This window comes from Phacochoerus africanus, chromosome 5 (assembly GCF_016906955.1).
Source record: "Phacochoerus africanus isolate WHEZ1 chromosome 5, ROS_Pafr_v1, whole genome shotgun sequence".
Classification (NCBI taxonomy): Eukaryota; Metazoa; Chordata; class Mammalia; order Artiodactyla; family Suidae; genus Phacochoerus; species Phacochoerus africanus.
In genome coordinates, this window is record NC_062548.1 from 5,310,784 (window position 1) to 5,336,619 (window position 25,836).

General features: G+C 58.5%; 2 protein-coding genes across 3 annotated transcripts in view; one reads left to right on the forward strand and one right to left on the reverse strand.

The window, feature by feature from the left end:
• The first annotated feature begins 478 nt into the window (after window positions 1–478).
• AP5Z1 (adaptor related protein complex 5 subunit zeta 1) lies at window positions 479–17,296 on the forward strand. Of its 2 annotated transcripts, none has more exons than XM_047779453.1 (17): window positions 479–622; window positions 10,942–11,079; window positions 11,188–11,374; window positions 11,594–11,735; window positions 11,866–11,978; window positions 12,333–12,501; window positions 12,803–12,943; window positions 13,077–13,114; window positions 13,200–13,362; window positions 13,622–13,800; window positions 14,192–14,334; window positions 14,596–14,736; window positions 15,167–15,278; window positions 15,555–15,652; window positions 16,038–16,170; window positions 16,247–16,461; window positions 16,697–17,296. In XM_047779453.1, the coding sequence occupies exons 1-17, from the start codon at window positions 582–584 to the stop codon at window positions 16,965–16,967; spliced, it is 2,424 nt and encodes an 807-aa protein (XP_047635409.1). In that variant the 5' UTR covers window positions 479–581; the 3' UTR covers window positions 16,968–17,296. The 2 variants fall into 2 exon arrangements, with proteins under 2 accessions (XP_047635409.1, XP_047635410.1); XM_047779454.1 differs by having other exon boundaries at window positions 16,291–16,461; window positions 16,697–16,949.
• Window positions 17,297–20,371: 3,075 nt separating this feature from the next.
• Window positions 20,372–25,836, reverse strand: part of RADIL (Rap associating with DIL domain) — a 73,095-nt gene continuing 67,630 nt past the window's right edge. The window contains exons 11-16 of the mRNA XM_047779452.1: window positions 23,992–24,142; window positions 22,958–23,148; window positions 22,486–22,813; window positions 21,478–21,617; window positions 21,094–21,233; window positions 20,372–20,697 (exon numbers count right to left, since the gene is read on the reverse strand). Of these exons, the coding sequence (XP_047635408.1) occupies window positions 20,592–20,697; window positions 21,094–21,233; window positions 21,478–21,617; window positions 22,486–22,813; window positions 22,958–23,148; window positions 23,992–24,142 (1,056 nt within the window). The 3' untranslated portion in view covers window positions 20,372–20,591. The remainder of the gene's footprint in view (window positions 20,698–21,093; window positions 21,234–21,477; window positions 21,618–22,485; window positions 22,814–22,957; window positions 23,149–23,991; window positions 24,143–25,836) is intronic.

The window sequence follows — 25,836 nt, forward strand, 5'->3', positions numbered from 1 at the left end:
CAGCTCCGATTGGACCCCTAGTTTGGGAACTTCCATACTCCACGGGTGCAAACCTTAAAAACAGACAAAAAGGAAAACTGAGGGCTGCAGTTGTTCCTTGCAAACCGCTGGACAGGGATCCAGCCCACAACCGCCCTTGGTCTAAGTTTCAGGCCGCCCCGAACACTGAAGCTGCACGGGACAGAGCGGACTGTGTTACTGAAAAAGCGAAGTTGCTGAGGCCGGTGACAGGCTGCTCCTAACGGCGCCGGACGCCCTGAGCCCGGCGCCGCCCAGGGGTCCTGGTTGCCGCAGCTCCAGGCTCAGAAGTTCGGGGGGTCTGGAGGTCCCGAGGAGCCCAGATCCCGCTGCCCAAAGCGCCCAAACGCGACCAGGAGCCAATCAGGACCCGCGGCCCGAGCGCCGAAGGCCCCGCCCCGGGTTGAGCGCTCCGTCAAAGCCCATTGGTCGGCGGCCTGCGCGCCCTGCTCACGTGATGCGTCACGTGACGCGACCAGGAAGCCGGCGCTGCGGAGGGCTGTGCTCCGGGAGTGGCAGGCGACCGCCGCTGTCGGGCTGCGTTTCGTGGAGGTGGCGGCGGCATGTTCACGGCGGGGGCCGAGAATCTGCTCCGTCAGGCCAGGTAGGCCTGCGCCTTTCCTTCGGGGAGCCTGGCGGGGGTTCGGAGCCCGTCCCGCTCGGGAGGCTCGGGGGGCGGGGAGGCCACGCAGGCCGGGCGCGGGGGCTGAGGAGGTCCCGGGAAGGCCGAGCCGGGGCCCGGAGGAGGTGGCTTCTGTAAACCCCTTCCTCACCGGCTAAGCAGTCATGAGGGAAAGCAGATGCAGGCTCGGACTGAAACCCCGCAGTCCATCAGGCAGTCTTGGTGCTCCTTGTTTGAGAGAGGAAAAGGCAGGCAGAACCACGGGCTCCTGGTAAACCTGAGAAGAGCCCCCCAAACTGGAGTTGGGAAGATTAAGATCCTTACAGCTCTGTGGTCTTAGTCAAGCAAGATCTTGAATGCATACTAGGTTCTAAAGGCGGCGAACAGAAATATACAAGGTCAAAGTGACCAGGTGAAATTCTGTTAGAGAAGTGTTTTGAGGATTTGTAGCACCATGTCTAAGTCCAGAAGAGTCTCTGTTTCCTTCCGCATTGTACAGATATTCCAGTATTCAGGTCCCAGTAGTACAGTCGAAGTTCACTTGAATTTAGGAGCTGTGTTAAACTAGGTATCCTTAAATTGGAGTATAGTTTATTTACAGATGAGTGTCAGGTGTGCAACGTAATGATTCAGTATTTTTGTGGATTATATGCTGTTTGAAGTTATTGTGAAATATTGGCTGTCTTTCCTGTGACGTGCAATGTATCTTTATAGCTTTTTTATGAAAGAGCAGATTGTATGTCTCATTCCCTATCCTGACCGTGTCCCTCTCTCCGTCAGTAACCACCACTATTATTGGTTTCTGTGAATCTGTTTCGTTGTATTCATTCATTTTTTAGATTCCACGTGGAAATGATAACATGCCTTATTTATCTTTCTCTGACTGACCTTTCACTAAGCATCCCTGGTTTATCCATGCTGTTACCAGTTGCAGAATTGCGTTCTTTTTACGGCTGAGTGGTATTCCACTGTGACTAGATGCCACATCTTCCTGGTTTATACGCCTTAGATGGATACTTAGGTTGCTTCTGTATCTTGGCAATTGTCAGTAGTGTTGCTGTGAACACTTGAGGTGCATGTACTTTCTCAGACTAGTCTTTTCATTTTCTTCAGATGTATACCCAGGAGTGGAATTGCTGGATCATTAAAAGTAGTTCTATTTTTATTTATTTTTTTTCTTTTTTGGCTGCCTTGGGGCATATGGAGTTCCTGGGCCTGGGATCAGATTGCAGCTGTGGCAACGCTAGAACCTTAAGCCACTGTGCTGGGTCAGGGATTGAACCTTCGTCCCAGTGCTCGGTTGTGCCACAGCAGGAATTCCCCATGTTTAGTTTTTTGGGGAACTGTTTTCCGTAGTGGCTGCACCAATTTACATGCCCACCAACAGTGTACTAGGGTTCTCTTTTCTCCTCGACTTTTGCTCTTGTGGTCTTTTTGTTGACAGCCATTCTGACAGGTGTGAGGTATTATTTCATTGCGGTTTTGATTTCCGGTTCTCTGATGATAGCTGTGTTGAGTGTCTTCTCACGTGCCCGTTGGTCATCTGTATGTCTTCTTTGGAAAAATGTCTATTCGGGTCTTGTGCTCATTTTTTAATCGAGTTGTTTGGGGCTTTTTGATACTGAGTTGAATGAGCTGTTGATTGATTTTGGATATTATCCACTTATACCATTTGCAAATATTTTCACCCCCTCAGCAGGTTGTGTTTTCGTTTTATCAAAGGTTTTCTTTGCTGTGCAAATCTTTTTCGTTTGTTTTTGTCTTTTTTTTTTTTTTTTTTTTTTTTTTAGGGCCACACACACCCTCAGCATACGGATGGTCCCATATGCTGAGGGGTCGAATCGGAGCTGTAGCCACCGGCCTACACCACAGCCACCACAAAGCAGGATCCTTAACCCACTGAGCAGGGCTGGGGACCGAACTTGCGTCCCCATGAATGCTAGTCAGATTCATTTCCACTGAGCCATGAGGGGAACTTCATTTGCTGTGCAAATCTTTTAAGTTTAATTTGATCTCATCTGTATTTTGGGGTTTGTTTCCTTTGTATTAGGATGCAGAGTTAAAAAATTGTTGCCACACTTGATGTCGAAGAATATTCTGCCTATTTTTTTTTCCTAGGAGTTTTATGATTTCCAGTCTTATTTCCATTTAGGTCTTTAATGCATTTTTAGTTTATTTTTGTGTATGGTGTGAGAAAATGAAATTTTATTCTTTTGCATGTGGCTAGTTTTCCCAGCACAACTTATTAAAGGGACTATCTTTTCCCCATTATATATTCTTGCCTTCTTTGTTATAGATTTCTTTCCAATGATCCTTCTTTTTTTTAACTCAGTGAATTTTATTGTATTTATGATTGTACAGCCATTATCACAACCCGATTTTACTGTGTTTCCATCCCAAACCCCCAGCCCATCCCCTGCCACGCACACACCTGTCTCTTTTGGTAAGGGTAAGTTTTCAAAGTCTGTACCTCAGTTTCCCCTTCTGCAAAGAAGTTCACTGTGTCCTATTTTTAGATTCCACATATAAATGATAGCATGTGACCTTTGTGTATCACTGTCTAACTTCACTTAGCATGGTAATTTCTAGGCCCATCCATGTTGCTGCAGGTGCCATTATTTTATTCCTTTATATGCCTTTTTATGTCCACTCCACATTTTCATGTATCCATCCCTTTGTTGATGGACAACTTAGGTTGCTTCCATGTCTTAGTTATTGTATATAGTGCTGCAGTGAACATTGGGGTACATGTATTTCTTCATGTTATGGTTTTCTCTGGACAAATGCCCAGGAGTAGGATTGCTGGATCAAATGGTAATTCTAGGAGTTCCTGTCGTGGCTCAGTGGTTAATGAACCTGACTGGTATCCATGAAAATGCGGGTTCGATCCCTGGCCTTGCTCAGTGGGTTAAGGATCTGGTGTTGTCCTGAGCTGTGGTGTAGGTCGCAGATGCAGCTTGGATCCCATGTTGCTGTAGCTGTGGTGTAGGCCGGCAGCTACAGCTCCAATTTGACCCCTAACCTGGGAACCTCCATATGTATGGCCCTAAAAAGACCAAAAAAAAAAAAAAAAAAAAGATTGCTATGTCTAGTTATGGTTTTTTGTAGTTCATTATATTTGTTCTAGTTCTGTGAAAAATGTCATGGGTACTTTGACAGGGATTGCATTAAACTTGTACATTGCTTTGGGTAGTATGGCCATTTTAACAATATTCTTTCAACCCATGAATACGGTATTTCTTTCCATTTCTTTGTATCATCTCCGGTTTCCTCCATCACTGTTTTTTAGTTTTCAGAGTATAGGTCTTTCACTGCCTTTGTTAAGTTTTTCCTAAGTATTTCATTCTTTTCAACATGAGTTTAGTAAAGTTGTTTTCTTGCCTTTTCTGATGGTTGTTTACTAGTGTATAGGAAAGCAACAGATTTCTGAATACTATTCTTGTATCCTGCAATTGTATTGAACTTATTTACTAGTTTGAATAGTTTTTTGGTGGAAACTTCAGGCTTTTTTACATAGAGTATCACGTCATCTGCAAATAGTGACAGTTTTACTTGTTCCCTTCCAATTTGATATGCCTTTATTTATTTTTCTAGTCTGATTGCTGTGGCTAGGACTTCCAGTAGTGTGTTAAACTAAAGTGGGGAGTGTGGGCATCCATGTCTTGTTCCTGATTTTAAAGAAAAGCTTTCAGCGTTTTACCGTTGAATATGATGTTAGCTGTGGGTTTGTCACGATGGCTTTTATTATGTTGAGATACATTCTCTGTATACCAACTTTGGTGAGAGTTTATTATCATGAATGGATTTGGAACTTTGTCAAATGCCTTTTCTGTATCTATTGAGATGATCATGTGAATTTCATCCTTGCTCTTACTAAGGTGGTGTATTACGTTGATTGACTTGCAGATATCAAACCATTCTTGTGACCCTGGAATAAGTCCCACTTGATCATAGTGGGGCTTTTGTATGTATTGTTGGATTTGGTTTGCTAATACTTTGTTGACTATTCTTACATCTATATTCATCTGATATATTGGCTTATAATTTTTTTTGTAGTGTCTAGCTGGGTTTTTTTTTTTTTGTCTTTTTGTCTTTTTTGTTGTTGTTGTTGTTGCTATTTCTTGGGCCGCTCCAGCAGCATATGGAGGTTCCCAGGCTAGGGGTCCAATCGGAGCTGCAGCCACCGGCCTATGCCAGAGCCACAGCAACGCGGGATCCGAGCCGCGTCTGCAACCCACACCACAGCTCACGGCAACGCCGGATCCTTAACCCACTGAGCAAGGGCAGGGACTGAACCCGCAACCTCATGGTTCCTAGTCGGATTCGTTAACCACTGCGCCACAACGGGAACTCCCCTAGCTGGTTTTGATATCATAGAATGAATTTGGAATAATTTTGAGGATCGCTATTATCTCTTCTTTTTAGGGCCACACCTGTGGCATATGGAAGTTCCCGGGCTAGTGGTCAAGTTGGAGCTGCAGCTGCTGGTCTACACCAGAGCCACAGCAGCTCCAGATCCAGGCCACATCTGTGACCTACAGCACAGCTCAGGGCAATGCTGGATCCTTTAACCCACTGATCCAGGCCAGGGATTGAACCTGGGTCCTCATGGATACCAGTCAGGTTCTTTGCTGAGCCATGAAGGGAACTCTTATTATCTCTTCTTTATATGTTTGGTAGGATTCCGTTGTGAAGCTATTAGGTTCTAGACTTTTGTTTGCTGGGAGTTTTTTGATTACTAATTCAGTTTCACTGCTAATGAGTGATCTGTTCACATTGTCTATTTCTTCCTGATTTGGTCTTAGAAATGACATGTTACTGGAAATATACCCATTTCTTCTAGGTTGTCCAATTTGTTGGCCTATAACTATTGGTAGTATTCTCTTAGGAGTTTTGTATTTCCATGATACCAGTTTTAATTTGTCCTCTTTTATTGTTTTATTTGAGCCCTCTCTCTTCTTGATGAGCCTGACTAAAGGCTTATCAATTTTATCTTTTGGGGGAGGGAAAAAACAGCTCTTGGTTTCACTGATCTTTTCTGTTGGTTTTTTGGTCTCTCTAATCATTTCCTCTCTCATCTTTATTTCCTTTCTTCTGATTTTGGGCTTTTTCCTTTTGTTCTGATTCCTTTAGATGGTAGGTGGATAGGTTGTTTGAGATTTTTCTTTTTTCTTGAGATAGGCCTGTATTCCTGTGTACTTCTCTCTTAAAACTACATTTGCTGCATCCCGTAGACTTTTTTAATGTGTGTTTTTTTTTTTTTTCATTTGTCTTGAGGTAATTTTTTATTTCTTCTTTGATTTCTTTTTTTAAAAGTTTGTTGGAGTTTGGTTGACATACCATGTTATGTTAGTTTCAGGTGTACAGCAAAGCAAATCAGTTACACAGATACACATACCCATTCATTTCCAGATTCTGTTCCCGTATAGGTTCTTATACAGTATTGAGAGTTCCCTGTGCTATACAGTAGGTCGTTGTTACTTTTCTACTTTAGAGGTACGTAGTGTGTGTATGTTAATCCCAACCTCTTCATTTATCCCTACCCCCTCCCATATTTCCCCTTTGGTGACCATAAATTCGGTTTTGAAATCTTTGAGTCTGTTTCTGTTTTGTGAATAAATTCTTTTGTATCACTTATTAGAATCCACGTATCAGTGATCTCATATATTTATCTTTCTCTGACTGACTTCTCATTAGCATGATAATTTCTAAATCTATCCTTCTCTCTCTTTTTTTTTTTTTTTTTTTGTCTTTTTAGGGCCACATTTGTGGCATATGGAAGTTCCCAGGCTAGGGGTTGAATTGAACCGCATCTGTGACCTACACCACAGCTCTCGGCAAGGCCAGATCCTTAACCTCAAACCCGTGTCCTCATGGACACTAGTTGGGTTCGTTACCTCTGAGCCATGACAGGAACTGCCAATCCATCCTTCTCTTCCGTTTCCTTTCTCATTGTTTTTTTAGGAATGTGGTCCTGAGTCTCCAGTTGTTTGGGTGTTCCCCATTTGTCTTCCTGTAATTGATTTCTACCTTTATACCACTGTAGTCAGGAAAAGCACTTGATAGAATTTGTCCTCTTAAATCTGTTGAGATTTGTTTTGTGACCTAGCATGGGACCTATCCTGCAGAACATTCTTTGGGCACATGAAAAGAATGTGTATTCTTCAGTTTTTGGATGGAATGTCCTGTTGATAGTGATTAAGTCCAGCTGGTCTAATGTGTCCTTTAAGACCATTGTTTGTTTTTTGATTTTCTCTCTGGATGACCTGTCTGTTGATGTAAGTGGAATGTTAAAATTTCCTCCTGTTACTGTCTGATTGTCAGTTTCTCCCTTTATGGCTGTCAGTGTTTGTTTTGTATATTTAGGTGATGCACTAAGAGGTGCATCCCTGTTCGTGAGTGTGACATCTTCTTCTTGTGTTGATTCTCTAATGATTCTCTGATGCTCTTGTCCTTTGTTACAGACTTTGTCTGATATGAGGACTGCAGCCCTGGCTTTCTTTACATTTACACAAATATCTTTTTCCACCCTCTCACTTTCTGTGTATGTCTTAGGTCTGAAGTGAGTCTCTTATAAGCAACATATAGATGGGGTCTTTTATTTATTTTTTTTTTTCAGTCCAGCCACCTACCTTATGTCTTGTGATTGGAGTAATTAGTCCATTGATGTAGAGAATGATTGATAGGTGTGTACTTACTGCCGTTTTGTTACTTGTTTTCTGGTTGTTTTTATAGTTCTTTTCTCGTCTTACCTTGAGGTTTGCTGATTTTCTTTAGTAGAGAGCTTGTGTTCTTCTCGCTCCAGTTCTTACGCATCTCTTGTGGGTTTTCGATTTGTGGTGAAATGGGGTTCATATGTATTGGTCTTTGTCCTGTCTTCTTTAATCGCTGGACCCACAGCCTTTTCTCTGTACTTGTCTTTACTAGTGGGGTTTTTCCTTTCCTATAAATTCTTGTTGTTGCCTTTTCTTTTCCACCAGAGAAGATCCTTTAATTCTTCTTGGAGGGTGGGCTTAGTATTGATGAACCCTTGGTTTTTTCTTTTCTGAGACATTCCTTATCTCTAATTCAGAATGATAATCTTGCTGGGTAGAGTATCCAAGGTGGTAGGGTTTTCCCTTTCAGCTCTTTAAATATATCTTGCCATTCCCTTCTGGTCTGCAAACGTTCTGCAGGAAAATCCACTGACAGCTTTATGAGAGTTGCCTTGTATATGACTCTCTGACTGTTGCTGTTTTAATTGTGGTATGGGCTTCTCAGCGTGGGTTTCTTGGCTTCTTGCACCTGCGTATCTCTTTCCTTCTTCAGGCTCAGGAAGTTTTCAGCCTTAATCTCATCAAATACATTTTTGACCCCTTTCTGTCTTCTACTTCTGGGACCCTTGTAATGCGATCATTAGTGTGCTTGCCCTCGTCCCAGAGGTCTCTTAAAATGTCCTCGTCTTTAAAAATGTGCTTGCTTTCTGCTGTTCTGAGTGGGTGACTTCCATTAATCTATCTTTCAGCTCCCTTGTGTGTTTCATTTCAGTTATTGTATTCTTTTGATTCTTTTTTATATTTTCTAGTTCCTTGTTAAAATTGTGTGTTCATCTGTTCTTTTCCCAAGTTCATTTAGCATTCATGTTACTAATACTTGTAATTCTTTATTCTTTTTATTGGGTTTTTTGTTGTTCACTTAAATTCCTCTGGCTTCGCATTTTGCTTTTTCTGTAAGAAACTAGGGGAAACAGTTACCTGTCCAGGCCTTGAACCTGTGTCTTTGTGTGGAATCATTCCTCCATAGTCTGCCTCTGCGCAGGGGCTTTGGCGGGAGAGCTGGCTCTTGAGCCAGCATGGGTCTCATTTACCTGCAGGGTGTGCTGGCAGCTGTCACCTTGGTGGTGTGTGTGTGTGGGGGGGGGGTTGCTGGAGCGTCTCCACTCCGTGGGTGTCACTGCCCTGTTGGGGCGGGGTTGGATTCTAAGGTGCTGGAGCAGCAGCCCCAAGGGTCCAGCGCTGGCTGGTTCACTTCCCGCTCTGTGTCCGTTCTCCCGCTCCCCGCAGCGCTGCGGGAGGTGGTCGGGCTGAGAGCTGGGCCCGTTCCAGACACTCCCAGTGTGTCACCTCCGTGAGGGGCCGCAGTGGCCACCCTCCCTCCGTGCCCCCTCAAGGGTGTGCTTCCCCAGCAGTGGCTGCTGTTGTGGAGCTGGAGGGGCCAGGACAGGCGGGGGCCGGGCCACACGCCGGGGGGATTGGGGCCCCCAGCCGGGGCCCCAGGCTGTCCTGCTCTGCGTCCTCCGCCTTGTTGGAGGAGCAAGCACGTGTGTGCACGCTTCACCGGTGGAGGCTGTGTTTCTCACCTCCCCCCGCCACCGGGTCGTCAGACCACCCGTGGGAGCCTCCTTCCTGGTGTCAGACCCGAGGGCGGGGGTGTCGGAGCTGTGGTGTGAACCCCTGGCTCCCAAGGAGCCTCTCGGAGCCTGTGCGGTCCCCTCCTCTTGTGTCCCCCTCCGAGGGGCGCCGTCCCAACCCGTTCCCTTCCATGTGGCTGCAGCTTGTCGGTGAGCGAGGCTCGCGCTGCAGACTCGGCCGGGGGAGGCGAGCGCCGCGCTCCCTGCTCTGCCTGCATCTCTCCCCCAAGTGCCCTCTCGGTGCGAGCTTGTCACTCAGGTGTGACGCCACGAGACACCTAAGAACCGAGACCCGCTCAGAACGCTCAGCTCATCTTCTCCTCAGTCATAAAGTCGTGAACTGCAAGGCCGAGGAAGAGCCCTCGTTAAATCAATCTCACCTTTCCTGCCTTGGGGGGGCGGGTGGGTGAAGGACCGTCGGGTTTGGTGAAGTGTCTTTAACTCAAATGTTGGGGTGCTGTCATTCCTTTCCGTTAGGCTGTGAGGGAAGTTCATCACTCTCCGGTCTCACTGTATGTATGTATGACGAGTTTTCCCTATTTCATCAAGCCTTTGATGGTTGGGGGCCCTTTAGAACAAATTCCTAAGGTTTGGCAGCGTTCAAGAGTGAATGTTAGTTTGGCTCTGAATTTCCCAGGGACGCAAAGCAAGAGTGGAGGAAGCTGGGAGCAGCGTGTCTGCTCAGCGGCAGGATGAAGGCAACTGAGCGGGACTCGGGGGGCCGGGGGCCCCACGGTCAGGACGGCTGCCCCGCAGCGCAGAGTGAGCCCGGCGTGGGAAGTGGGCGGGTGGTCACAGGCCCTTTGGGCTGGGTTGAGGCCGGGGGTCCTGCCAGGGCGACAAGCAGCAAGGGACGGGGCGTGAGGAGGGCTCGGGAGTCGGGGTCTGAGAGTAGCCCGGGCAGACTGGCCTTTGAAAAGGACTCCCGCAACATGGGCTGTGTCGGAAGGGACTCGTTTGGGACGAGGACAAGCACTACCACCCTTCTGGGAAGAGTCCTGGTTGTACCCGCGAGCGGGGGGGCAGCAGACCCACGGAGCAGCAGATCCCGGCCGGCCTGGCAACTCCCCGCCTCGCCCCGCGCCCGCCCGCCCTGGGGTGTGCGGGTGCCTGAATCTTTTGGCTGGCTGGATAAGTGAGACCATGCGGCCGAGGCAGGAGGCGAGGAGGGGTGGGGTACCTGTTGGGAGTTACCTGCCGGCCTTCAGGTGAGAGCAGGAAACACAAGGAGCCACCCGGGACCCCCCCCTCCACAAGCTCGTGGGCCGGGGATGCTCCTCCTGGGTCAGAGTTCCAGTCTCGGCTCGAGCGGGAGGGGTGTGGTGGCCATAGCCGAGGCTTGGCGGGGGGGGGGGGGCTCTTCTCCTGGAGCCCCTGAAACCCCTCGAGTGGGGGCTTGTTGGCGGGCTGCCTTTTGCCCTGGCATGGAAACCTCCAGCCAGGACTCCATCCGGACGCTTGCTCCAGTTTCTTAGCTGTTACACATACTCAGTAGCTATATTTTTAAGTTAGATTCTAGAAGAACATGTCATAATATTTTGCCCTTTCATATATGAGTGAACTCTTGTTCCCAGAAGTTGAAGACTCACTGAAAGCATCTTTTGAAAAAGAGCTTATTTCAGACTGAATCTCTCTCCCCTTTGACCCTCAAGACCCCCGTCTGACTGCCCGGGGTCTTGGTCACGAGGTTGGCTGTTGTGAGGCTGGGGGTGAGCTCCCGCTGGGCAGGGGGGGCCAAGGGCCCAGGCCGGTGCCTGGTCAGCACGAGGGCTGGGCTGGTACTGGGAAGCGCCTTCCTCGGTGACACGCGGCTTCTCAACATTGCTCAGTGGGGACGGTCCCCAGCCCGAGAGCCGTTCCGCCGCGCCCGCCGAGGCAGTGTCTCTGGCCTCAGTGCCGTCTCTTGGTTTAGGGAGATCCGGGACGAGGAGCTGGGGAGGCTCTGCTCCCGCATCTGTGCGCTGCTGGGGAGGGAGGACTGGGGGCCCGACGCGCTCGATGCCCTGCGGAGGCTCTTCCTCATCGTCTCAGCCACGAAACACAGCAGGAGGTGAGCGCTACCCACCCACCTGCGCCCCATTCCTGTGCCCCAGGCCCCGGGCAGCAGCGCTGGCAGTCCGGGCACTCACGCACGCTCCACCCACCCGCTGCCCTGCAGGCTGGAGCAGCCATGCGTGGAGCTGCTGCAGGCCGCCCTCTGCTCACCCACCTGCCCCGAGCAGCTCCAGCTCCTCTGCGCTGCTGTCCTGAGAGAGGTGTCGCCCTCCCGCAGCCTGAGCCTGACCTGTGACCGCGTCCAGAACACGCAGCAGCTGGGCCTGGTGGCCTCTGTGCTCCTGGCCCAGGTAGCGTGACCATTGCCGCTCCAGCCGTGGCCCTGCCCTGGGTGGCCCCAGCCTCAGGACCACCAGGCCAGTGTGCTCCCCCGGGGTGTGGGTCCCCCCCATTCTTCCCCTTCATGCAGGGAGGCGGGGGTTAGCCAGGGTCTGGGAGACCCCGGCGTGCGTGCCTTGTAGGCGCAAAGGTGGGCCCGCGTTCACGTTCTGCCCATGTGGGGTTTGCAGGGCGACCGCAAGCAGGTCGGCAGCGTGGGCCAGTGCGCCCTCAGAGTCCTGGAGAGCCGGCAGCCTGAGGGGCCCGTCCTGAGGCACCTTCTCCCGGTTGTGTCCAAGGTCACCAACCTGGCCCCGGATGCCCTCCACGAAGGTAACCCCCTCCCCCACAGGTTCGGGGCCGCCACGCAGCTGCCCGGTTTCCAGGACACCCTGCCGGTGCCTCTGGCAGCCTGATCAGGGAGGCTGAGCTCGTGCCCCACGGTGTTCCCCCTGCGCCGCAGAGCAGACCAACACGCTCAACAGGAGGCTGGGGGACTGGCTCCGCCACGCCAGCGTCCAGCAGGGCGTCGCGCACTCCTCTGGAGGCTTCTTCTCCACGCCCAGAGCCCGGCAGGTGAGGCTGGGGACGCGGCACCTCCCCAGCCCTGGCCCACTGTCCCCTCTTCCTGCCCTCGCACCGGCCCTGGTTCCAGAACCACCCCCTTCCCATCCCTGCTCAGGCTTTGGGGCGGGGTCACAGCCCCCAAGCCTGTGCTGCTCTGTCGTTGTCGAGGCCCCGGACATGCTGGCCAGGGTCACGTGTCTGACGGGCTGTGAGCTGTGTCCCGCAGCTGCCGTGCAGGGGCTCAGCTCTGAGAGTGTGGGCGGCCAGGGCAGCGGCTCGCACGCCACGAGCCTTGTTCTCGGCCCTTTCTGGCCTCGGACCCAGGGCCCAGCAGCACTGCGTGTCTTTCCTTGCCTCCCACAGCCAGGCCCTGTCACCGAGGTGGACGGAGCGGTGGCCACGGACTTCTTCACGGTGCTGTCCACGGGACAGCACTTCACGGAAGACCAGTGGCTGAACGTGCAGGCCTTCTCCATGCTGCGGGCCTGGCTGCTGCACGGCAGCCCTGGGGGCTCCAGCACCCCAGACGCAGGTAGGACGTGGACAGGATGCAGGCGGGCCCCTGGGTAACACTGGCAGAGCCTCACGGGGAACCAGGAGGCCCTGCCCAGATCTGGCAGGAGGCCTGTTGAGAAAGTTGCTCCGGCTGCCTCCTCTGCAGCCCGCCAGTGGTTTAGACAGTGTGGGCTTGTCTCCACCATGAGGGCCCAGTGAAGGCAGCAGCACACGGGATAGGCGTGGACCCCAGGGCGTGGCAGTCTGCGACAGGGCCTCTCCTCACGCCCCTGGATGGCTGGCTCCCCTGTCAGCTGAGCTGGTGTTCCCTCTTCCAGACGACAGGTCGGAGTTGGAGGGCTCCACGCTGTCCGTGCTCTCGGCAGCCTCCACCGCCAGCCACCTGCTGCCGCCCCAGGAGCGGCTGCGGGAGAAGGCCTTTGAGTACTGCCAGCGCCTCATCGAGCAGAGCAACCGGCGTGAGTCTGGGCCAGTCTCCCATAGGGTGACAGAGGTGGGGCCTGGGAGCTCACCGTCTCTCACACGCGTGCCTTCTCGTGTGGCGGTTCTGATGGGGACGCGGAGACCAGGTGGCCTTCTTCCTTCCCCCAGGAGCCCTGAGGAAGGCGGACTCGGAGCTGCAGAAAGCCGTGAGTGCCCGCGGCGGCGCGGGGGACAGCGGGCTGGCGGTTGGGCCCTGGCGGCTCCATCTGAGCAGCCCCGGTGTCTCCGCAGTGCCTGGTGGAGGCTGTGCTGGTGCTGGACGTGCTCTGCAGGCAGGACCCCTCGTTCCTGTACCGCACCCTCTCCTGCCTGCGGGCCCTGCACGCCCGGCTGTGCGGGGACCCGACTTGCGTGCGGGCGCTGCTGCCCGTCGCCCAGTTCTTCCTGCACCACGGTGAGATGCCTCCACCAGGTGACAGCAGGGCAGGGCAGTCCCAGCCAAGGGCGGGGGGTCTTTCCTGTTCCCAGCCCATGGCAAGGAACTTTCCCATCAGTGACCCAGAAGAGGGGGTCTGTGGCCAGACACCGGAGGAGCTGAATCCCGCTCAGCTCCCTCTTCTCGTGAAGGGCGGCCGTGTCCGCCTTTGGTGTCCTGGAGGCTCGGCCCGAGGCCCTGGGGCCCTCGCCAGCCACAGCAGCCTTCCGCCTTTCAGGGGAGGCCGCGGCCGTGGACGCGGAAGCCGTCTACCAGCACCTGTGCACCAGGATCCCGGCCGAGCACTTCCACAGCCCGCTGCTGGCCCTCGAGTTCGTCCAGTTCTGCAGGGCCAGCCTCCCGCTGTTCGGCAGACACCTCGGCGTCCTCAGAAGCAGCTTCCCCAACCTCTTCAAGGCACGCGCGTCTGTGGCCGGCGCAGGGCTCGGGGGCTGGGTGTGCAGGGCCCCTGGCGGAGGCGGTGCGGTGCGGCCGAGGCCCCCAGACGCCGCGCGGGTTCGGGGCGTCTCGCTGGGAGCCCCGCCCGGTGTGCCCAGCCGTTTCGGTGCTGAGGGCTGTTGAGGCGTCTTTTCTGGTTGACATGTCACCCTGTGGCATCTCCACAAGCAGAGATGTAGTCCTTTAATCAGAAAGACGATGACAGGCGCCAAGTTGGCAGAGACATGAAGACTGCAGCAGCAAAAATAAGCGTGACAGCAAGTCGAAGGGCCTGTTTGCGACTCGTGGACCCCAGGGAAGGCCGAGGCGTGGCGAGACTGCCCATCTGGGCGCCTGCTTGTGTCCACAGTTCCTGGCCTGGAGCAGCCCGCCCCTCACCGCCGAGTTTGTGGCGCTCCTCCCGTCGCTGGTGGATGCGGGCACGGCCGTGGAGATGCTGGACCTGCTCCTGGACCTGCCCTGTCTGACCGCGGCCTTGGACCTGCAGCTCAGGTGAGCCCGAGGGGTGCCTGGGGCTCTGCAGCACTAGCTCCCTCCCCGCAGGGGCCTCCTGTGTCCACATGGCCCCCAGGCCTTTCCAGCCACCCCGTGGCTCCTGGTTTCAGCCCTGGAGATGGTACAGTGCTGCCTGTTGGAGTCTCTCCCTGACCCATGGGTACCTCGAGGGCAGGGGCCGAGTCCAGCCCCAGCTGGCGTGTGCCTTGGGCTGGATCCTACGCCCTGACCTGGCTTTGGGCCTTTGTCTGCTCCTAGGTCATCACAGGCTGCATCTGAGAAGCCGCTCTGGGACGTCTCCATCAGGGCTGCTAGCTGCCTGGAGGCCTTCCGGGACCCTCAGTACCAGGCTCTCTTCCAGCACCTGCTGCGTGCCAAAGCCAGTGGAACCACGGAGCGGTAGGGCCACTCAGGTTGGAGGGCGGAGGCCAGCTCGCTGCCTGGTGTTCCAGGCCTCAGGGCCCAGGCAGGACCCAGGAGCCGCCTGAGGCCCTGGGACGGGGCCATGCGCACTTTCTGACCTGGACGGAGCCCGGCCTGCAGGGCCCGGGCTCAGCTTGTTCAGTGACCCAGCTCGGTCCTCGTCACCCCGTGGGGCCAGCAGGTGCCGTGCTGACTCCTTTCCGTGGATGGAGAGAGCGAGGCTTGGCAGCTCCTAGGAGTGGGCCTGAACCAGCCCTCTGGTGTCCCCTGGGTGCAGGGCTGTCCTGAGGGAGCGGGCAGTGGCAGCAAGAGACGCAGGGTGGCCTTTGATGAGGGCAGCAACGGGTGGTTTGAGAGCCTGGTTGGCCCAGGGCACTCGCTCAGGGGCTGGGCTGCGTGTTCCCAGGTTGGTGCCACTCCACCAGCTGCTGCAGCCCCTGGCCGGCTGTGCCCGGGTGGCCCAGTGTGCGGAGGCTGTGCCCATCCTGCTCCAGGCCTTCTTCGCGGCAGTGACTCAGGTGAGCCCGCTTCCCAGGTCCTCCGTCCCCCCGGCAGCAGGCTGGCCAGGCCGGGACCTGCGGAGCCTCAACTCCCTCGGTGCCCAGAGGGCCAGTCCTGCTGAGGGTCAGTGAGTCGGGGGAAGGGCCACACACGCCAGCCCCAGCCAGGGTCCTGTCCCTCCCAGACAGGCACGTGCGCGGCCCCAGGTCCTTAGTAACAGCCAGGACCGCGGCAAAGTGTGCCAGGAGATGGCATTCCCTGGGACTGGGACCGAGTCTGACTCTTGTCCCCAGTTTGCTGATGGGACCCTGACCAGCCAACTGGCCCTGCTGCTCCTGGAGAGAAGCGACACGCTCTACGAGGTCCCTGGGTACCAAGCCCGCGTGCACAGGTGGGTCCCTTCCCCTCCGGTGGCCCCACGGTCCCACCTGACGGGTCCACTGAGCCTGGCGAGTGTCCACTGCTCACTTGGTCCCTCGCGGCGTTGGGTCCCCACCTTGTCCCCAGCCGAGGCGCTTCTCCGGCCGCTGCTCAGACCCGCCCCCCGCAGTCCCTCCTCCTCTGCAGCCTCCTGCCACGGAGCCTTCCAGACTCTTCCAGACTCCCGTTTCTAAAGGCCTGGCTTGTGCGGCCCGGCCCCAGCCTCCTCCCGGGGGCGGGCGGGGCAGCAGGTTCCTGGAGGGACCGGCACGGCCTCCAGCTCTGAGGCTTCCCAGCCTCCTCCTGGCTGGGCTCCGAGAGGCGCCAGCACGGCCCACAGGCGTCCTCTCCGGCAGGGTGCTGAGCTCCCAGTTCCTGGCGCTGTGCACGCGGCGGCCGTCGCTGGTGGTGGAGCAGGCAAAGGAGCTGCTGGAGTTCGTGGGCAGCCTGGGCGGCCCCCATGGCGGCGGGCACATGCTCACGTCTGTGGTAAGGCGCCCGCCGCACCCCTGCCCTCTTCCGACTGGGGGCACTGTCGTGGGGCTGAGGTGCTGTCCCCTCCCAGGTGTGGGCCATCGGCGAGTACCTGTCCGTGTCCTGGGACCGCAGGTGCACCGTGGAGCAGATCAACAAGTTTTTCGAAGCCCTGGAGGCCCTGCTCTTCGAGGTCACGCAGTCGCGGCCTTCGGCTGCCCTCCCCACGTGTCCCCCCCAGGTCATCACCGTGCTCATGACCACGCTGACCAAGCTGGCTTCCCGGAGCCAGGACCTGATCCCCAGGTACCGGTTACCAGTGGGCAGAGGGAAAGCACAGTGGCTTTGGAGGGTGTCTCATCCCGGGTCCTGGCCAGCGCGAGCCGCACGAGGCTTCGGACTGGCTGCAGGGGGCGTGGGCACCGCCACCTCCCTTCTCGGAGCAGAGCCCTGCGAGCTGGGTGGCCGGGCCCCTCCACGAGACCCCTGGTCTTGCAAGGGGGACGTCTGCCGCTGACCGGCCCCAACCTCCCGTCCCCAGGGTCTCTCTGTTCCTGTCGAAGATGCGGAGCCTGGCCCAGAGCCCCGCTGCGGGCTCCGCACACGGCGAGGAAGACGCGCGAGCCGTTCTCTCGCGGGCCACTGAGCTGCTGAACCTGCTCAAGATGCCCAGCGTGGCCCAGTTCGTGCTCACGCCCAGCGCGGAGGTGTCTGAGCCCCGCTACCACCGCGACACCAACACGGCCCTGCCCCTGGCCCTGAGCACGGTCAGCCGCCTGGTGGAGAGGGACGCGGGCCTCCTGCCCGGGTGAAGGGCCAGCGAGCAGGCGGCGCGCGGGCCGGCTGCAGACCGCGAGCCTGCCATCAGGGCGCAGCCTCAGCCGGGGGTCAGGGAAGGTGGGGAGGTGGCCCGGCGGCCCTTGGTGCTGCTGGGCGCTGTCACGTTCTCACCCTTTGGGCCCTTGTTTCTGATCCCTTCTCTCGTGACCATGCTGAGCTGTCTGGTGACACAGCACCCGACGCTGGGTCTTAGCCCCTTTGGGGACTGAACGGAGGCTGCTTGGTCTGTGTCCTGCTGTTCCTTGTTTGGGGGCAAAAAGAGAGACAGCAAAAGTAAACCTTTACAGGCCGTGTGTGAGCAGATCGGGGTCTGTGCTCTTTCCCTCCACCCAGGAAGCCGGAAGCCTCTCAGGCGGCCCCGTGGCTGCTGTGGACCCAGGGACCCAGCGGTGCCTGGTGGGAGAGCTGGGAACCCCCTGTAGTCGCGGTGTCCCCGCGGGCACCACAGTCACAGATCACGAGGCCGTGGACCGAGTCTGCCAGGGCTGACGGCTGCCACTGGGCAAATGCACTTGGTCAGCCCACGTCCTCATGCTCCTGAGTAACATGAAAATGCAAGGCTGGGGCTCTGGGGCCCCCGCTGGGTGGGGTGGAGGCTCTGTCACCTTTGCAGCCTCCTACCAACAGGGGGAAGGGCAGGGCCAGCAGGGCAGGGTGCTGCCAGTGACCCCGACATCTGCCTCCCGTGGCCTTACGCCCAGCAAATCCGGGTCCACTTTGGTCTAATCCCTGGGTGGGGTGGGCAAGGCCTTTCTTCCACTGCCCGGTTTACATCCTCGCGCTTCCCCTCTGGCAGACCAAGCCCCAAAGCGTCGGCTCAGCACCGCCTGGCAGAGCTGGGCCGCTGGGTGGTGCTGCTGCTCCACGAGTCCCGGCGCGCCCGCCTCCGGCCCCGCCCCCGCCTTCTGGCCCCGCCCCCTCGCGGGCTCGGCCGCGACCCCCGGCACCCGGCCGGGAGTGCCTCAGCAGAGCTGAGAGAAACTGCGAAGAGGCCCACCGGGCTGGCGGGCACGGCCTCTGTGGCGCACACGAGCCGAGCCGTGTGGAGCGGAGCTGCAGGGCATGGGTGCTGTCTGCGCCAAAGGGCACCTGACTCCCAGGACCGGGCAGACCCAGCCCTGCAAGCCCCGGCCGACACCAATGGCCTCGCCACCCAGCCCGGCTCCCGCGGCCCCCGACCCTGCAGGGCCCTGGGGACCTGTGTCCAGGGAGCCCAGGGTGGAGGGTGTAACATCTGGAGAAAATTGCTTCTGCCAGACACCAAACAATGCTGCCCTTGCAGCAGTTTCAGGCCGTCCAGACACTGCAAGTGTGGGTCCAAACGTGCCCAAGAACTAGTTTCGGAAGCTGGGTTTTGATGGGACACTTTTCCCTGCTTCACACGGAGCCAAGGACAATCCAGAAGGTTCCCTTACCGTTTTCTTTGCAGGGTAGACTTTCGTGGCAGCTAGGGCCTAGTCAGATGCCTGGAGTTCCCATCCTGGCTGCCTCCAGGATGGTGGCTGACTCATCACCCATCTGAGTACGGGGTTGTAGCTCCCGCCCACGCCCTGCTGTGGCCCCTTCACTGGCTGGGCCGCCCCGCAGGCTGTCAGCACAGTGAGGCACTGGAGGTGCCCGGGAAGCTGGGCTCGCCCTCTGCACGGCTGCCTCTGCTGTGCGGTCGCGTGGCCAGGCTGCAGGCAGGAGGCGGCGCCGCCCGAGCAGAGTGAGACCCACCTGGCGGGGTGCCTGCCGGCTGCAGCCGCCGAGAAGCAAGAATGGCTGTTGCCGATTCGGGGTCCTGGGATCATGGTGGCGCCGACTGGCTGACAGAGAAAATCACAGCCTCGCTGTGCTCGTCTCCTTATCTGAAAAATGGGGATCACAGCACTGACCTCTGAGAACCGTCACGAGAGTGAAATGCGTTGGTCCCTGCAGTGTGCTCCAAGCTCACGCACTGGGCAATGCGGGGACCTGGGGTTCTCTCCCCCTCCCAGAGCCCAACCCTCCTGGGCCTCTGCGTGCTGTGGGGTCCCCGAGCGGCTCTAGGGGACATGGCCGGGGGAGGGGGGGGCTTTGGTGCCCCTAGAGGAGGAGCAGAGGGACCAGGCCTTGAGCCAGCCACCAGCCTTCTCCACTTGTGCCCACATTTCAATCTGGAGCTCTAAGACTTTAATCTCGGTCAAATCACATTTTAAATGACTTTTTTAAAAGTACCTTTAATTCAGCATTTTGGGAACAGCTTCAAGGCAGGTGGAATCCTGAGGCCAGACACTGACAGCAGCAGCCAGGGCCCAGGCAGGGCACCTGCACTCTCTTCTGCGCGCACCAGGGGGCAGTGTGGAGCTGCACGCGGCCCGAGCTTGGGCCCGACCTAGGACACACCTTGCAGCAGCTGGGTCCCCTCCACCAGACCCCTTTCCGTGTAAGGGGTGTGCCTGCAACTGACTGGCCAGGACCCCTCATCCCCAGAGTCTGTCCCTGTCAAAGAGCAGGCCCCCAGCCCAGAGCCCAGCCACAGGCTCCCTGCACAGTGACGACACCAGGAGCCATGCTGAACCTGCCAAAGGCAGCGTGCAGGTGCCTGAGCCCCACTGACACCTTGACCCCAAGGAGGCAGGCCTCCTGCCAGGGCAAAGGGATGGTGACCCGGTGGACACTAGCCAGATGTGGTTAAAAGCCAAGGACCAGCCAGCCAGGTGTCAGGGCCGAGGCTCGGGTTTAGTGATCAGAAGAAATCAGGAGGGCACGAGTCTCAGGGGAGGGGCCTGGGTACCCAGAGTGGGTTCAGACTCTCAGTAACCTTCTGGGGGAGTTCCCACCGCGGTGCAGTGGGTCAAGAATCCCACCGCAGCAGCTCAGGTGGCTGCAGAGTTGCAGGTTCGATCCCCAGCCCATTGTAGTGGGTTAAAGATCTGGTGTTGCCACAGCCGTGGTGTAGGTCACAACTGCAGCTCAGATCCAACCCTGGCCGGGGAACTTCCATATGCCATGAGGGCAGCCATTTAAAAAAAAAAAAAAAAAAAAAAAAAAAAGCCCAAACCCTTCTGGGGGCTTCAGGGCAGACACTGGAAAAAAAAAAAAAAAAAAAACCAAAACCCTTCTGGGGGTTTCTAACTCCTCTCGTTGGGATCAGCTGAGCGCTCTGCTGGGCAGGTGGCTCTAGCCCTTTTCCTGGGGGTCCAGGGGCGGCCTGGCACGTACCCTCTGCTCCTTGTTTCCGAGCAGGGTGGAGGGCAGACAAGTTAAAGCCATCCCCCCATCCCAACCATCCCCGTGTCATCCCAAGGTCTCTCCTGCACTGGCAGGGAGGGGACTGGTTCCACAGAGCCCTCGGCAGCCTCTCTGGGAGCCAGCATGGTGCCCGCCCAGCCTCCAACGCCCCGCCACCCTCTAAGAATATGAAAGAGAGTTTATTGAATCTATACTTCTCCATTAAAGTCTCCCAACACAAAAGCTCTGTAACAAACATCACAACTTGGTGCCAGCTGTCATATAAATAAAATACACACTACGATGTACATTATCCACAGGCCGAGGGCCCTGGAGGTCGCGCACCACACGGAGCAGCGGGCAGAGGGTGACACAACCTGGGCACCGCAGGTGGAGGCCGCCTAGGGAGGGGGTGTGCGGAAGCGGATTTTCTTGGCTGTCTCCACGTCGGACTTGGCAACCAGAAACCGCATCTTCTTTCCCCCGTGTCGGATCAGATCCACGGCTCTGAAACCAGCGGAGGGGACGGGGCGCTGCAGAAGGTCTCTCACGGGTCCAGCGGGCAGAGCCTCCTGAGGCGCCCCGGAAGGGACCCACCCCCACCCGTCACCCCAAGGGGATAGTTAGGTCTCCCGTGCTGTGACAGAGCTTCAGGATCGTGGAGCCTGTGCCCTCGCTGCCCAGCCCAGAGCCCAGCTGCCCCACCCCGGAGCCCCCCAACAGGGCCACTGTGTCTTACAGGGCGGATGTGAGGGGAGCGAGGGAGGGGCCTCAGGGAGGCAGGCTGGACGGCGGGCCCCTCCGAGGCGGTGAAGGGCAGGGCCGGCTCGGGGGGTCCGGAGAAGCCAGGCTTGTAGGGAGGGTGGACCTGGCCCCCCGGCCGAGGTAGGGGGGCAGGGGTACCTCAGGTAGCCGACGCCCAGCAGGCTGCTGCCGTTCACCTCCAGGATGCGGTCTCCCAGCGACAGCCGCCCATCGGACGCCGCGGGGCTCCCCGGGAGCAGGGTCTGGATGTAGAGCCCGGGGGCGCCCAGGGGCGTGTGCTGCGGGAGAAGCAGAAGCCTCAGGGCTCCGTGGCCCCTCTCACACAGGGGTCCCCAGGAAGGGCCACCTCCGCCCCTCCCCAGCTGAGAGCCCGGGCCTGACCCAGGGCACTCAGGCCTCTCCCTTCCCTCAAGCCCCGCCTCGAGCTCCTGCAGCCTGGTCCCCACCGCCACAGGCCCGGCCCCGCCCCGCCCCGCTCCAGGTGACCACAGCAGCCGGGAGCCAGCACGGGGTTGCACTCACCAACCCGTCGATCAGGCCCATGCCCAGCCCCGACGGGCCCCGCTCCAGCTCCACCACAAACAGGTAGCAGAAGTCATCGGTGCTGGAGCTGCGGCTGGAGGGGGCCAGAGGGGGCTCGTCCGCGGACGCCGCGCCGTCTCCTGGGCGGGCGAGAGAAGCGCAGCAGGGTTAGGGCGGCTGAGCCTCAGTCTCACCTCTGCCCAGGGGCCAGGGCCTGTCCAGGAGTCCGGGGACATCTGGGCTCGGCTGCTTCTCCAGGGGACCAGAGGGACAGGTGCTCACGCAGGTCCCACAAGACAGGCAAGTGGGCAGAACAGGGACAGCAAGGCCGGGACCCCGCGGGGTGAAGGGGGGGGGTCCCCTGTGCTGCCCCAGGACATGGGCTGCTGCCAAGAGGCTGAGAAGGGGGCTCTGCTCAGGCTCTCGGCTCCCCTCCTCTTTCCAGAGACCTCCTCAGCCCCCGCCCTCTCTCCCTGCACCTCTAAGCAGTGACCCCACGTCTGTCCCTCCAGGGCCAGGCGGGCCCTGCCCTGGCCCCCTCCAGAGCTGGGGCTCTTTTCAGCTCAGCCCTCTGCTACCCCCGGGCACTGCGCCTTCTCTGCCCACGAGGTATAAAGCTGAGCCCCACCCCCCGCCCCGACTGCCCTTGGGGGCCTCAGGCCCAGCTCTGTCCCAGGACCCCCTGCCCTCAGGGGAGCCCCCCCAAAGTGGGCAGAAGCACAACTCCTGCCACGGGCGGCTGGGCCGGGGCAGCTGTGCCTCCACCGCCCAACCTCTGCTGGGTGCAGACCAGCTCTCCGAGCCCCAGAAGCCTGCCGTGTGGCCCCGCTACCCTGCCCGGGCCTGAGCCACGTCCTCCCCCTCTGCCCCCGGGGCCCGTCCTGCGCTAAGGGCGGCATTGAGGCCCACGCGTGCCACCAGGACCCCATGGAGAAAGACCCTGCGGGACCCGCCAGGCGCTGGCAGGGCTGGAGCTGGGGCGCAGGCATGAGACTGGCGGGGGCTCACCTTCAGGAGCCGTGCCCCGGGTGCCACCCAGCCCGTTCCTGCTCCCTTCCAGAAGTGCTTTCCCACAGGAGCTGCTGGCTTCGGGCCACTCAGGGACAGTGGGCTCGAGTGGGGTGGCGGGAGGTGTGAGCAGGCACGATGCGTCCCCGTGCAGGGGCCCGGGCTGGGGGCCCCCGCGGCTCACACGGCCTGATGGCCTTCCTGCGGGGCCCTGAGCGCGGGGAGCCCCTGAAGAAGGAAGCGGGTGCTCCAGGCTGGCCTCACGGGCTCCCTGGCCAGGGTCCCTGGGAGCCTCGGGGTGGCCCTCGGGGCTGGCATGGTGTGGGCCCTGGGGACAGAAGAAGAACCAACTCAGCGCCCAGCGACCCGAGGTGATGTGACGGGAGAAGGACCGGCCTCCCCGGCTCTGCGGCCACGGCCCCAGCAGCACCAAGCCCAGGCCCGCGGAGCTCCCGCCTCTGCCACCGGGTACCTGGGGGCACTCCGGCGGCGCGGGCCCCCCGCTGGCACTGGGCTTGCTCCGCAGGCTCCACAGGAAGTGGCGGATGTAGAGGAGGTGCTGGTAGATGCTGTCGTCCAGGCGGTCCGCGTCCAGGTCCACCTGGAAGCCCTCGCTCGGCAAAACGATGGGCGGGGGGTTCTCGTAGGACTCCAGGACCTCGTCTGCGGGGACACGGCGTGGCCACCGGTGGCTCACGGCAGCAGGAAGAGGCTGCCTGGCGTCCCCCCGCCTGACGCCTCTGGAACCCGTGGACACGGGAGGGGGCCGGGAGAAGTGACCGGCCCAGGGGACCTCTCCTCCCTCCAAGGCCCAGCGGCTGCCCGGGATGAAGCCCACCCTGCCACCCCCCCCACCACCCCTGCTCCTCTGCCTGCTCCGCCCGGGACTCCCAGGGCCACACGGGAGCCGGCCTCTGCGCTAGGACGCAGGGCCTTCCCGACGGTGGGAAGGCCGGTGCCCACACCTCACCCTCGGCCCTGCAGCCGGGCTCAGACGCACACCAGTAAGTGACAGGGGAGCGAGGCCGCATCCCAGCCTCAGGGGAACAAAGACGGAAAACAGGTTCCGAGCCCTGCTTCTGTCTGAACCTTCCCACCTGAGGCCTCCCGGTTTTCTCTGTGAGAACACACGTGACGCTAACAAAGAGAGACGCCGTCTGATTTATAACAACCGGTACATATGCGTTGACGCCCATCTCCACGCCTGCGTGTGCAGGGACACGCGGGGCAGGTGTGCTCAGGAACGTTCCCCAGGGCGGCGGAGTGGCCCCCCACGAGGAGACCCTGCTCTCATCCTGGTGCTGTGCCCTGGGCGAGGACCCAGGAGCGGCAGCGGGACCTCTAACCTCAGCCCAGAGCTTGGGGACAGAGGGGAGCCTCCACCCTGGGCCGTCTTCCTCCCTGGGGGTCCTGCCCTTCCTGCCCCCCCGCCACCCCCTGCCAGGCACCTCCACAGGTGGGGGTCAGGGGCCAGGTCCATGCCCAAGTTCCCAGGAGGGGCCTCACCTGACCGGAAGGCTTCCGGGCAGTCCTGGGCGGTCGGCTCCCAGGCGCTCATGGGGCCCATGGCCGAGGCCAGCTGGTACTGAGTCAGCAGCCGGTGCAGCTGTGCGGGGCTCAAGGCGGGGAACGCGGCCCGTAGGCTCGCCCAGCTCATCTGCGTGACAAGATGGAGCTCCCGGTCAAAGGTCCAGGCGCACGGCCCCAGCTCAGGGAGGGTCTGCTTCCAGGAGCTCCAGGGGCAGGGGCAGGGGCCCAGTGCCCCTGGCACCCATGCGGGACGGTAAGGTCAGCAAGGGGTCAAGGTCTGGTGGGTGGGGAGCCAGGGGGACAGCTGGGGACAGGGGCTGCCATTCCCGGGAAAGGCCAGCAGGCGCTGTGCTAAGAGCCTTGTCCACGGAACCAGGCCTCATCCCACCACCTCTTGGGGCTGAGAAACAACAGAAATGACCGGTGGGAGATTAGGGGCAAGGACACAGGGGCCTGCGCCACCTCTTCCAAGAGGGATCAGGAAGGCAACGCCATGGCGTTCGGTGCCACATGAGCCTGGCCTGCGAGCGGGGGCAGAGAAAGCTCCCCGAAGTAAGTTATGCTTCTCTGACCCCCTTCAGAAATCCCTTCATCTGCTCTCTTGGCTTCCCCAAGATTCCAGGAGCTTCCAGAGGAGGCCGGCGCTGGGCAGGCTCAGGGGCCCGGCTGGGAAGTGCCATCAGCAGTCAGGACTCAGGGCTGGAAGGTACCCCTGGGTTCTCCAGCTCCTGAGCTGCTCTGGAGAAGCCGGGACCCGTCCTGACGGCCACCCTCGGGGGCCCAGGCCCTGCTCTGCATCTTCTCTGCAGCTGTCAGGTCCTCTGAAATCCCGCCAGCCCACTCCGCTGGCTGCATCTTCAATCCAGACCCTCAGGCCGCAGGGCGGGGAGCCTGCTCGGCTTGTCTCCACCACCGACCCGCCCCACCCTGCCAGCCTCTGCTGCGTAGACCCGGGCACCCTTGCCCTTTCGTCACCTTCTTCCTTCCACCCCCCGCCCCACTTGATTTTACTGCCAACAAGGAACGCCGGCCAGCGGCTATGGTTCGTCTACACCACAAACCACGCCCCAAGCTACAGGGGGCGCGGGGGCAGCGGGGCAAGGGCGGACCCGGGAGCCAGCCTCCTCCTAACGCACTCCCCCTGAACACACTCCAGCAAGAAAGCCCTGTGGTCCCGCGGGTGGCTTTGATTTTTGAGTTTGCGCCCCGGTCTGTGCTCCTCCAGGGCTGGTGTCGGTGGGCGCCCCAAGGTGCCCCGCAAAGGCAAGCGCCTCCTGCTCCGTCTCGCCGCCTCTCCGCTTGCTGGGTGCTTCCCGGCTTTATCCACCAGCCCAGCTGCTGAGCTTTTCATCTCTGCTGTCGTCGTTTTCATTTCCAAGAATTCCTTCTGCTTTCTGACTTGCAGCATATCCCGTGACTATGCAGATGCCCTATCTTCTCTTAGCTTTCTGAGGATGTAAACAGTTTTCCAAAAAAGTTTCTTCTCGCCGAATAATCTATTTCCAGCGAGGTAAAGTAGGGCCTGAGCCTGGGTTTACAGGGCCCTCAAGCTCAAGAGGGCTCCCCAAAAAAGAAGGAGGAGGGCATGGAACCAAAGCTTGAGATGGTCCCTGCCGGCCCCGCACAGCCTGTGTCCTCCCGCCTTACTTTCCTCTTTGTCCCGGTCCGTGCCGCCCACCCCGCCCGCCGCTCTGGGGGCAGCCTGGCTGGGGGGCTGTGGAGCCCACCTCTGATGTCCTGTGCTTGGAGGGCACAGGCCGGCCAGGTGACCGCGCCAGGCTCCAGCAGCCCTGGGTGCTCAGCCACTGGGACGCCCCTTCT

Bases quoted from the DNA above. Each gene is read 5' to 3' on its own strand.
- AP5Z1 (XM_047779453.1), top strand. From the start codon at position 582: ATGTTCACGGCGGGGGCCGAGAATCTGCTCCGTCAGGCCAG. The intron at 11,736-11,865 runs GTAACCCCCTCC...CCTGCGCCGCAG, and splicing joins CCCGGATGCCCTCCACGAAG to AGCAGACCAACACGCTCAAC. The intron at 13,801-14,191 runs GCACGCGCGTCT...TTGTGTCCACAG, and splicing joins GCTTCCCCAACCTCTTCAAG to TTCCTGGCCTGGAGCAGCCC.